The sequence below is a fragment of the Scyliorhinus canicula genome, chromosome 11, assembly GCF_902713615.1.
Source record: "Scyliorhinus canicula chromosome 11, sScyCan1.1, whole genome shotgun sequence".
Classification (NCBI taxonomy): Eukaryota; Metazoa; Chordata; class Chondrichthyes; order Carcharhiniformes; family Scyliorhinidae; genus Scyliorhinus; species Scyliorhinus canicula.
Window position 1 is genome coordinate 84,946,089 of NC_052156.1, and position 12,292 is coordinate 84,958,380.

Consider the following 12,292-nt stretch of genomic DNA (forward strand, 5'->3'; position numbering starts at 1 on the left):
TGAAGAGTGCAGGAGGGTAGTTGTGCCAGCATCTATTATGGACGATAAGGGAATAGTGTAGAGGGACTTTAGAGGGGTTTCACAGGACGGCGCAACATTGTGGGCCGAAGGGCCTGTACTGCGCTGTTATGTTCTATGTTCTAATCTGTCGGGAGATAAAAGAGCTAACGTTTTGAGTCCAGATGACCCTTTGTCAAAGCTAGGATATTAAAGCTAGGAGCAACACCAGGCATACCTAAAAATGAGGTGCCTACCTGATGAAACTACAACATAAGACGACTTGTGTGCCAAACAGCATAAGCAGTAAGTAATAAGTAATATATCTAAGCATTGGATCAGATCTAAGCTCTGCATTCCTGCCACATTCAGTGTTAATGGTGGTAGACAATTGGAGAACTCACTGGAGGACAAAGCTCCACAATTATTCTAGCTTTGACAAAGGGTCACCTGGACTCGAAACATTAGCTCTTTTCTCTCCTACAGATGCTGCCAAATCTGCCGAGATTTTCCACCATTTTCTCTTTTGGTTCCACAATTATCCTCATCCTCAACAATGGAAGAGCCCAGCACATCAGTGCAAAAGACAAGGCTGAAGTATTTGCTGTAACCTTCATCCAGAATTGCAGAGTGAATGATCCATTCGGAGGGCCCAGAATCACAGATGCCAGTCTTCAGTCAATTCAATTCACTGTACTTGATATCAAGAAATGACTGAAGGCACTGGATCCTGTAAAGTCTATGGGACCTGACAATATTCCAGCAATAATACTGGACTTGTGCACCAGAACGTGCTTGCCCCTAGCTATGCTGTTCCAGTGCTGCCATCTACCTGACCATGTGGAAACAGTTCACAAGAAACAAGACAAATCTAACCCAGCCAATTACCGCCCTATCAGTTTACTCTCAATCATCAGTAAAGTGATGGAAGGAGTCATCAACAGCGCCATCAAGTGGCACTTACTAGCAATAACCTGCTCAGTCAGTTTGGGTTGTGCCTGGATCATTCAATTCCTGACCTCATTGCAGCCTTCGTTCAAACCTGGACAAAAGAGCTGAACTACAGAGGTGGGGCGAGAGTGACTGCCCTTGACATGAGCGCAATATTTGACTGAGAATGGCATCAAGGAGTAAAACTGGTGTCGTGTAAACCCTATGTTGGTTGGAGTCATACCAACACAAAGGAAGATGGCTGTGGTGGTTGAAGGTCAATCAACACAGCTCCATGACATTACTACAGGAATTCCTCAGCGTAATGTCCTAGACCTAACCGTCTTCAGTTGCTTCATCAATGACCTTCCATCGTAAGATCGGATGTGGAGATGTTCGCTGATGATTGCAATGTTCACCATTCATAACTCCTCAGAAGTAGTCCTTGTCCAAATGCAGCAAGAGCTGGACAATATCTTAGCTTACTACATGGAAGTTCCCCTCCAAGACACTCATCATCCTGACTTGGAAATATATTGTCATTCCCTCACTGTGACTGGATCAAAATCCTGAAATTCCCTCCCTAATAGCACTGTGGGTGTACCTACCCCATATGGATTGCAGCAGTTCAAAAAGGCAGCTCACCACGACTTTCTTGAGGGCAATTAGGAATGAGCAACAAATGCTGTCCTAGTCAGCGGAGTCCACATCCTGTAAGTGAATTTTAAAATATATTTCGCAATGAAATATGTACAGGAAGTCCTCGTTTATCACGTGTCTCACAACTTTATTCTCTGCTGATGTCATTCTCCAGTTAAAACCTTGCATTCACATTGGGTTGTTGGTGTTTAATGTTGCCATTGGTCTGGACATTCCTGTGTAACTTTCATATTGAGCCTGTGAGAGCTGAGTCTTGGATAGGGTATGGATCAGGCAATCATGAGAGGGGGTTTTGTGCCGTATATACTATTTCACATAATGTCATTAGGCAAAATATCACGTTTTCCAGCAACTAATTACTTGAAGCAAAGACTTTCTGTGGGGCCCATATTCTATCATTAATTGTTCAATCTTTGTACTTGTTATTTGTTCACAATGGAGAGCTTAACGAGAGCTGTTGTTTACCTTGGGTTATGGCAAGATTTTGAGATGTTCAAAATCATTAAGGATTTTATGTAAATAAGAAGAAACTGTTACCAGTAGCAAAAGAGTTGGTAACCTGAGTCATCAATTTAAGTTAATTGGCGAAATGAGACAGAGGTGAAATACGCAATAAGATGTTATGATCTGGAATGCATTATCTGACAGGTGATGGAAAATAACTTCCAAAAGTGGATAGGATAATTTAGATGTGCATTTCAGAAATGATGGGCCAAATAGCCTCTTCTGCACTGAGATTCGGTGCTGTGAGATTCTATGATTCACTGCTCAGCATCATCAGAATCTTTACTAATATTGCTGTGAGCATCTTGTCACAGCTATTTTGTGCAGCAAGGATCCTTAAACAGGTCCTTAAAATAAAAACTGAAACTGCTGGAAATACTCAGCAAATCAGGCATCACCTGTGGAGCGAAGTTAACATTTCATTTTGATGACCTTTCATCAGAACTCAAATTCTGCTTGATTCGTTTTTCCCTGGGCTGTGGCATTTTTCAATCATTGGTATTCTGTGTCAGAGTAACTTATTTAACAAAACAGCCAGTAAGAAACTTTGCAGACCCTCCGCTCTCAAATTAATGACATTGTGTTGCGTTATTATGGGCTGCTACTTCTAAGGATTAATGACATTTAACTCATTGCAGGCGAGGCCACGATGTCTTGAGAGGTCACCTTCCTGATAAAGAAGAAAACGTGCTGCTAGTCCGTCTCTCCAAAATTCAGCGATCACTGTACACCGAGTTTATGAACCGTTTCCGAGATGCAGGGAACAGTGGCTGGTTGGGGCTTAATCCTCTGAAAGCATTCTGTGTCTGCTGTAAGGTATGCGTCTATCTTTCAGAACTATGTGGTAGAAGAGAAGTTTGTTTCGTTTGATAAAATGTCTCATGTCTTTGTTCAATAGAATAAAGCGATCAATGGCTGGTTTCTTGATGAGCCTGACAACAGACTAACTGCTGCTAGTGTTAGGGCTTGTGTGCCATCTTGAACTCAAGGGAATGGGTGATGAGACCGCCTGAAGGATGTTTAGTTCTGTATCTAACCTGGACTATACCTGGTGTTTGATGGTGATGCTTGATGCAAAAAGTGAAATGTTCACACTGCTGACATTACATTTCAGCTACTTTTTGAACCCAATTAGCTCAAAAATCTCTTATTGTGATGGATGTTTACAAAGTAAAATCAAGGTGCACAAAGAAGACAAAGTTGAAAGGGCTATGTGATTTGATTAGAATAAAACCCAAATACTGCAGAAACTATAAAGTCAGAAAATGCTGGAAAAACCCAGCAGGTCTGGCAGCATCTGGGGGAGCGAGAAACCGAGTTAACGCTTTGGGTCAGTTTGACACGTATTCGGAATAGCCAGGAAAGCAGCCAAATTTGAGAAGGGAAGACCGAGAGACTGAGGGAACAAATTTAAGTCCTTGGAAAGACTTGGTAAGTTATTAGACCGATAGAGAGCAAAATGGGCGTTCACGTAGAAAAACCCAATGGCAGAGAAGAATTCATGGTGAAATCTGGGCACCGTGAAGAAGCGATGGCCTTGAGTGCGTGAGTGAAGCAGATAGAGGGTAAAGGAATGGAGTGTGGTAACAAATGGAAAGGGTTATTGAACAGAATCCTCAACGCATTCTGATCTACGAACACATCCAGGCTGACGCCTGTCCAAACATGATGAGCAAGTTTTGTGAAACATAGTGCACTACATTTTAAGTGCCCAGCGACTCAATCTTAGAAGAGGATCACCTTCATAGGGAAAGGGAATTCAAAAGTCTTTCTGAGAAGCGTGTAGGTAGTAAGAGGAGGGGTGTGATCAATTAGGGACCACAATAATAACAATCTTTATTAGTGTCACAAGTAAGCTTTCATTAACAGAGAACATAGAGAAATACAGCACAGAACAGGCCCTACGGCCCACGATGTTGTGCTGAACTTTTGTCCTAGGTTAATCATAGATCATAGAATTTTGGACACTAAGGGCAATTTATCATGGCCAATCCACCCAACCTGCACATCTTTGGACTGTGGGAGGAAACCAGAGCACCCGGAGGAAACCCACGCACACACGGGGAGGATGTGCAGACTCCACACAGACAGTGACCCAAGCCGAAATCGAACCTGGGACCCTGGAGCTGTGAAGCAATTGTGCTATCCACAATGCTACCGTGCTGCCCTTAAGAACAAATTAATCTAACACTCCATTATTCTACCATAATCCATGTACCTATCCAATAGCCGCTTGAAGGTCCCTAACGTTTCCGACTCGACTACTTCCACAGGCAGTGCATTCCATGCCCCCACAACACTCTGGGTAAGGAACATACCTCTGACATCCCCTCTATAGCTTCCACCATTTATCTTAAATTTATGTCCCCTTGTAATGGTGTGTTCCACCCGGGGAAAAAGTCTCTGACTGTCTACTCTATCTTTTCCCCTGATCATCTTATAAACCTCTATCAAGTCGCCCCTCATCCTTCTCTGTTCTAATGAGAAAAGGCCTAGCACCCTCAATCTTTCCTCGTAAGACCTACTCTCCATTCCAGGCAGCATCCTGGTAAATCTCCTTTGCACCTTTTCCAAAGCTTCCACATCCTTCCTAAAATGAGGTGACCAGAACTGCACACAGTACTCCAAATGTGGCCGTACCAAGGTTTTGTACAGCTGCATCATCACCTCACAGCTCTTAAATTCAATCCCTCTGCTAATGAACGCTAGCACACCATAGGCCTTCTTCACAGCTCTATCCACTTGAGTGGCAACTTTCAAAGATCTATGAACATAGACCCCAAGACCTCTCTGCTCCTCTACATTGCCAAGAACCCTACCATTAACCCTGTATTCTGCATTCATATTTGTCCTTCCAAAATGGACAACCTCACACTTGTCAGGGTTAAACTCCATCTGCCACTTCTCAGCCCAGCTCTGCATCCTATCTTATGTCTCTTTGCAGTCGACAACAGCCCTCCTCACTATCCACAACTCCACCAATCTTCGTATCATCTGCAAACTTACTAACCCACCCTTCAACTCCCTCATCCAAGTCATTAATGAAAATCACAAACAGCAGAGGACCCAGAACTGATCCCTGCGGTACTCCACTGGTAACTGAGCTCCAGGCTGAATGTTTGCCATCCACCACCAGTCTCTGACTTCTATCGGTTAACACTGCAATGAAGTTACTGTGGAAATCTCCTAGTCGCCACATTCCGGCGCCTGTTCGGGTACACAGAGGGAGAATTCAGAATGTCCAAATTACTTAACAAGCACATCTTTCTGGACTTGTGGGAGGAAACCGGAGCACCCGGAGGAAATCCACGCAGATGCGGGGAGAACATGCAGACTCCGCACAGACAGTGACCCAAGTCAGGAATTGAACCCGGGTCCCTGGTGCTGTGAAGCAACAGTGCTAACCACTGTGCTACCGTGCCGCAAAAAGGGGATTTATGCATGGAAAGCCAGTGTGGATTTTGATAAATTGTGGTTATCTAATTTGATTGAGTTTATTCGAAGAAGGTAACCAAGCTTGGATGAGGGTAATGCGGTTGATGTGGGCACGGATGTCCAATGGGCGTTTGATAAGTTGCCGCACAACAGACATGTCAGCAAAGTTGTAATACACAGAATAAAAGGGTCAGTGACAGCATGGGTATAATGTTGACAGAGTGATGGTAAACAGAACAGCGGTGAGCGCCTGTTTTCATACTGGAGGAAGGTGGGGTTCCCCATAGGATGATCCTAGGACCATTGCTTTTGTCGTTACATATCAATGACCTGTACTTGGCTGCGCAGGGCACAATTTCAGTATTTGCAGAATACACAAAAATAGAAAACATTGAGCCATTTCAATGATTCAGATGGACATCAAAGATTCCATGGTGAAATTCTTCTGAGGGAGAAATGTATGGCTTCAAGGCCAACTCGAGGGTTGACCTGGATGGAGTACCATACTTCTAATATCACCCGTGACAAGCTGGAGTGGCATACCTTGTGTTTCTGGTAACTGACGTAGAGGTTTACCCTCTCTCCCCGGCTGGCCTGGGGCCTTTCCCTCGCTCCCCGGCTGGCCTGGGGCCTATCCCTCGCTCCCCGGCTGGCCTAGGGCCTTTCCCTCGCTCCCCGGCTGGCCTGGGGCCTATCCCTCGCTCCCCGGCTGGCCTAGGGCCTTGCCCTCACTCCCCGGCTGGCCTGGGGCCTTGCCTTCACTCCCCGGCTGGCCTGGGGGCCTTGCCCTCACTCCCCGGCTGGCCTGGTGGCCTTGCCCTCACTCCCCGGCTGGCCTGGGGGCCTTGCCCTCGCTCCCCGGCTGGCCTGGGGGCCTTGCCCTCGCTCCCCGGCTGGCCTGGGGGCCTTGCCCTCCCTCCCCGGCTGCCCTGGGGGCCTTGCCCTCACTCCCCGGCTGCCCTGGGGGCCTTGCCCTCACTCCCCGGCTGCCCTGGGGGCCTTGCCCTCACTCCCCGGCTGCCCTGGGGGCCTTGCCCTCACTCCCCGGCTGCCCTGGGGGCCTTGCCCTCATTCCCGGCTGGCCTGGGGCCTTGCACTCACTCCCCGGCTGGCCTGGGGCTTTGCCCTCACTCCCCGGCTGGCCTGGGGCCTTGCCCTCTCTCCCCGGCTGGCCTGGGGCCTTGCCCTCACTCCCCGGCTGGCCTGGGGCTTTGCACTCACTCCCTGGCTGGCCTGGGGCCTTGCCCTCACTCCCCAGCTGGCCTGGGGCCTTGCCCTCACTCCCCAGCTGGCCTGGGGGCCTTGCCCTCACTCCCCGGCTGGCCTGGGAATTTTCCCTCGCTCCTCAGCTGTCCTGGGGGCCTTGCCCTTACTCCTTGGCTGACCTGGGGACTTGTGTTTGCTTCCAGGCTGGACTAGGGCATGCCCTTGCTCCCCGGGTGGCCTAGGGGCTTGTCCTCGCTGCCCGGCTGGCCTGGGGGCTTGCCCTCGCTCCCCGGCTGACCTGGGGACTTGCCCTCGCTCCCCGGCTGGCCAGGTGACCTGCCCTCGATCCCCGGCTGGCCTGGGGACATGCCCTCGCTCGCCGGCTGGCCTGGGGACATGCCCTCGCTCCCCGGCTGGCCTGGGAATTTTCCCTCGCTCCTCAGCTGTCCTGGGGACCTTGCCCTCACTCCTCGGCTGACCTGGGGACTTGTGTTTGCTTCCCGGCTGGACTAGGGCCTTGCCCTTGCTCCCTGGCTGGCCTGAGGCCTTGCCCTCGCTCCCCGGCTGGCCTGGGGCCTTGCCCTCGCTCCCCGGCTGGCCTGGGGGCTTGTCCTCGCTGCCCAGCTGGCCTGGGGGCTTTCACTCACTCCCCGGCTGACCTGGGGACTTGCCGTCGCTCCCTTGCTGGCCAGGTGACCTGCCCTCGATCCCCGGCTGGCCGGGCGTCGGGCCCTCGCTCCCCGGCTGGCCTGGGGCCTTGCCCTCGCTCCCCGGCTGGCCTGGGGCCTTGCCCTTGCTCCCCGGCTGGCCTGGGACCTTGCCCTCGCTTCCCGGCTGGCCTTGGGGCTTGCCCTCGCTGGCCTGGGGGCTTGCCCTTGCTGGCCTGGGGGCTTGCCCTTGCTCCCCGGCTGGCCTGGGGACTTGCCCTCGCTCCCTGGCTGGCCAGGTGACCGGGCCAGGTGACATGCCCTCGCTTCCTGGCTGGCTGGGGTGACCTGCCCCCGATCCCCGGCTGGCCGGGCGTCCTGCCATCGCTCCCCGGCTGGCCTGGGGCCTTGCCCTCGCTCCCCGGCTGGCCTGGGGGCTTGTCCTCGCTGCCCAGCTGGCCTGGGGGCTTTCACTCACTCCCCGGCTGACCTGGGGACTTGCCCTCGCTCCCTTGCTGGCCAGGTGACCTGCCCTCGATACCCGGCTGGCCGGGCGTCCTGCCCTCGCTCCCCGGCTGGCCTGGGACCTTGCCCTCGCTTCCCGGCTGGCCTTGGGGCTTGCCCTCGCTGGCCTGGGGGCTTGCCCTTGCTCCCCGGCTGGCCTGGGGACTTGCCCTCGCTCCCTGGCTGGCCAGGTGACCGGGCCAGGTGACATGCCCTCGCTTCCTGGCTGGCTGGGGTGACCTGCCCCCGATCCCCGGCTGGCCGGGCGTCCTGCCATCGCTCCCCGGCTGGCCTGGGGACTTGCCCTCGCTCCCTGGCTGGCCGGGCGACCTGCCCTCGCTCCGCACCTAACCTGGGGATCTGCCCTCGCTTCCCACCTAACCTGGGGGCCTGCCCTCGCTCCCCACCTACCCTGGGGGCCTAGCCTTCGCTCCCCACCTACCCTGGGGGCTTAGCCCTCACTCCCCCCGCTGGCCTGGGGACTTGCCTTCGCTCCTTGGCTGGCCTGGGGCCTTGCCCTCACTCCCCGGCTGTCCTGGGGGCTTGCCCTCGCTGCCCGGCTGGCCAGGTGACCTGCCCAACGCTCCCCGGCTGGCCTGGGGCCTTGCCCTCGCTCCCCGGCTGGCCTGGGGGCTTGCCCTCGCTGCCCGGCTGGCCTGGGGACACGCCCTCGCTCCCTGGCTGGCCTGAGGCCTTGCCCTCGCTCCCCGGCTGGCCTGGGGACTTGCCCTCGCTCCCCGGCTGGCCTGGGGACCTGCCCTCACTCCCCGGCTGTCCTGGGGGCTTGCCCTCGCTGCCCGGCTGGCCTGGGGACATGCCCTCGCTCCCTGGCTGGCCTGGGGGCTTGCCCTCGCTCCCCGGCTGGCCTGGGAACTTGTGTTCGCTCCCCGGCTGGCCTGGGGACTTGCCCTCGTTCCCCGGCTGGCCTGGGGCCTTGCCCTCGCTCCCTGGCTGGCCTGGGGGGCCTTGCCCTCGCACGCCGGCTGGCCTGGGGCCTTGCCCTCGCTCCCCGGCTGGCCTGGGGCCTTGCCCTCGCTCCCCGGCTGGCCTGGGGACATGCCCTCGCTCCCCGGCCGGCCTGGGTACTTGCATTTGCTCCCCTGCTGGCATGGGGGCTTTCACTCGCTTCCCGGCTGGCCTGGGAATTTCCCCTCGCTCCTCAGCTGTCCTGGGGGCCTTGCCCTTACTGCTCGGCTGACCTGGGGACTTGTGTTTGCTTCCCGGCTGGACTAGGGCATGCCCTTGCTCCCCGGCTGCCCTGGGGGCTTTCCCTCGCTCCCCGGGTGGCCTGGGGGCTTTCCCTCGCTCCCTGGCTGGCCTGGGGGCTTTCCCTCGCTCCCCGGCTGGCCTGGGGGCTTTCCCTCGCTCCCCGGCTGGCCTGGGGGCTTTCCCTCGCTCCCCGGCTGGCCTGGGGGCTTTCCCTCGCTCCCTGGCTGGCCTGGGGGCTTTCCCTCGCTCCCCGGCTGGCCTGGGGGCTTTCCCTCGCTCCCCGGCTGGCCTGGGGGCTTTCCCTCGCTCCCCGGCTGGCCTGGGGACTTGCCCTCGTCCCTGGCTGGCCAGGTGACCTGCCCTAGCTCCCCGGCTGGCCAAGCGTCCTGCCCTTGCTCCCCGGCTGGCCTGGGGACTTGCCCTCGCTCCGCACCTAACCTGGGCACCTGCCCTCGCGCCCCACCTAACCTGGGGACTTGCCCTCGCTCCCTGGCTGGCCGGGCGACCTGCCCTCGCGCCCCACCTAACCTGGGGGCCTCCCCTCGCGCCCCACCTAACCTGGGCACTGCCCTCGCGCCCCACCTAACCTGGGCACCTGCCCTCGCTCCCTGGCTGGCCGGGCGACCTGCCCTCGCGCCCCACCTAACCTGGGGGCCTGCCCTCGCACCCCACTTACCCTGCGGGCCTAGCCTTCGCTCCCCACCTACCCTGGGGGCCTAGTCTTCGCTCCACGGCTGGCCTGGAGACTTGCCCTCACTCCCCCGGCTGGCCTGGGGACTAGCCCTCGATCCCCGGCTGGCCTGGGGCCTTGCCCTCGCTCCCCCCGCTGGACTGGGGCCTTGCCCTCACTCCCCGGCTGGCCTGGGAACTTGCATTTGCTCCCGGCTGGCCTAGGGCCTTGCCCTTGCACCCGGCTGGCCTGGGGACTTGCGTTCGCTCCCCGGCTGGACTAGGGCCTTGCCCTTGCTCCCCACCTGGCCTGGGGACATGCCCTCTCTCCCCGGCCTGGGAGCTTGCATTTGCTCCCAGCTGGCCTAGGGCCTTGCCCTTGCTCCCCGGCTGGCCTGGGGACATGCCCTTGCACCCGGCTGGCCTGGAAGCTTGCATTCGCTCCCCTGCTGGCATGGGGGCTTTCCCTCGCTCCCCGGCTGGCCTGAGGACATGCCCTCGTTCCCCGGCTGGCCTGGGAATTTTTGTTCGCTCCCCGGCTGGCTTGGGGACTTTCCCTCGCTCCTCAGCTGTTCTGGGGGCCTTGCCCTTACTCCTCGGCTGACCTGGGGGCTTTGCTTCGCTCCCGTCTGGCCTGGGGACCTGCCCTCGCTCGCTGGCTCTCCGGGGTGAACTGCCCTCGATCCCCGGCTGGCCGGGCGTCCTGCCCTTGCTCCTCGGCTGTCCTGGAGGCCTTGCCCTCGCTCCCCGGCTGGCCTGGGGGGGCCTTGCCCTCGCTCCCCTCTGGCCTGGGGACCTGCCCTCGCTCCCTGTCTCTCCGGGGTGACCTGCCCTCGATCCCCGGCTGGCCTGGGGACTTGCCCTCGCTCCCCGGCTGGCCTGGGGACTTGCCCTCGCTCCCCGGCTGGCCTGGGGACTTGCCCTCGCTCCCCGGCTGGCCTGGGGACTTGCCCTCGCTCCCCGGCCGGCCTGGGGACTTGCCCTCGCTCCCCGGCTGGCCTGGGGACTTGCCCTCGCTCCCCGGCTGGCCTGGGGACCTGCCCTCGCTCCCTGTCTCTCCGGGGTGACCTGCCCTCGATCCCCGGCTGGCCTGGGGACTTGCCCTCGCTCCCTGTCTCTCCGGGGTGACCTGCCCTCGATCCCCGGCTGGCCTGGGGACTTGCCCTCGCTCCCCGGCTGGCCTGGGGACTTGCCCTCGCTCCCCGGCTGGCCTGGGGACTTGCCCTCGCTCCCCGGCTGGCCTGGGGACTTGCCCTCGCTCCCCGGCTGGCCTGGGGACTTGCCCTCGCTCCCCGGCTGGCCTGGGGACTTGCCCTCGCTCCCCGGCTGGCCTGGGGACTTGCCCTCGCTCCCCGGCTGGCCTGGGGACTTGCCCTCGCTCCCCGGCTGGCCGGGCGACCTGCCCTCGCGTCCCACCTAACCTGGGGATCTGCCCTCGCTTCCCACCTAACCTGGGGACCTGCCCTCGCGTCCCACCTAACCTGGGGGCCTAGCCTTCGCTCCCTGGCTGGCCTGGGGACTTGCCCTCACTCCCCGGCTGGCCTGGGGACTTGCCCTCACTCCCTCCGCTGGCCTGGGTCTTGCCCTCGCTCCCCCCGACTGGCCTGGGGGCTTGCCCTCGCTCCCCGGCTGGCCTGGGGGCTTGCCCTCGCTCCCCGGCTGGCCTGGGGGCTTGCCCTCGCTCCCCGGCTGGCCTGGGGGCTTGCCCTCGCTCCCCGGCTGGCCTGGGGGCTTGCCCTCGCTCCCCGGCTGGCCTGGGGGCTTGCCCTCGCTCCCCCCGACTGGCCTGGGGACTTGGCCTGGGGACTTGCCCTCGCTCCCCGGCTGGCCTGGGGGCTTGCCCTCGCTCCCCGGCTGGCCTGGGGGCTTGCCCCCGCAACCCTGCTTTTGTAGAATGCCATATCTTCTGCATATTAATGTGGGTACATATTGGAGTGTGGCAAACTGTAAAGGTGATTGATTGTTGTTGGTCTGCTCCATCTTTCCCAGATCTGGAACCACCCAGATGTACTTTATGAGGCTCTGCAGAAAGAGAACCTGGCCAATGATCCAGATTTGGATCTTGAGGTAAATGACCTTAATGCAGGCACGCCGAATGCTCGTGCTCTGCCAATTGGGAGTAAAAGGAAAACTGAAAGTGCCGCTGCCACCATAGATTCCACAAACAGCAAGTTCACCCAGAATGTCGGATTCAACCATTTCCAGGACAAAGCCAACCAGGTCATAACATATGAGTGGGTAAGTGCTATACAACCTCCTGTCTTATCATCTGTATTTAGGCTTTTTGAGACCTGGGGACTGGACTATGGCAGGTCCAAGTCTGATATTTTTTATCACCAATTAATAGTGTTACTTGAGCAGCCCATCTGAGGGAGATGATTATTTCCACTGCACTTCTCCCACTCCACTGCCCCAGGCACCCCGTCCATTCAAAATAATATTATCGTGTTCCTTTTGCCCAACATTCATCTCTGTTGCAAGGAGCTGCTCTTATACCTTTGCCACTTCCGTTCTGCGGCTGGTTTATGAGA

General features: G+C 57.3%; 1 protein-coding gene across 2 annotated transcripts in view; it reads left to right on the top strand.

Moving 5' to 3' along the window:
* The window catches only part of rad54l2 (RAD54 like 2), a 170,865-nt gene that overhangs the window by 131,244 nt on the left and 27,329 nt on the right, over positions 1–12,292 (top strand). For both annotated transcript variants that reach the window (XM_038810813.1, XM_038810812.1), the window contains 2 exons: positions 2,730–2,907; positions 11,751–11,999. In XM_038810813.1, coding sequence (XP_038666741.1) covers positions 2,730–2,907; positions 11,751–11,999 — 427 coding nt within the window. The remainder of the gene's footprint in view (positions 1–2,729; positions 2,908–11,750; positions 12,000–12,292) is intronic.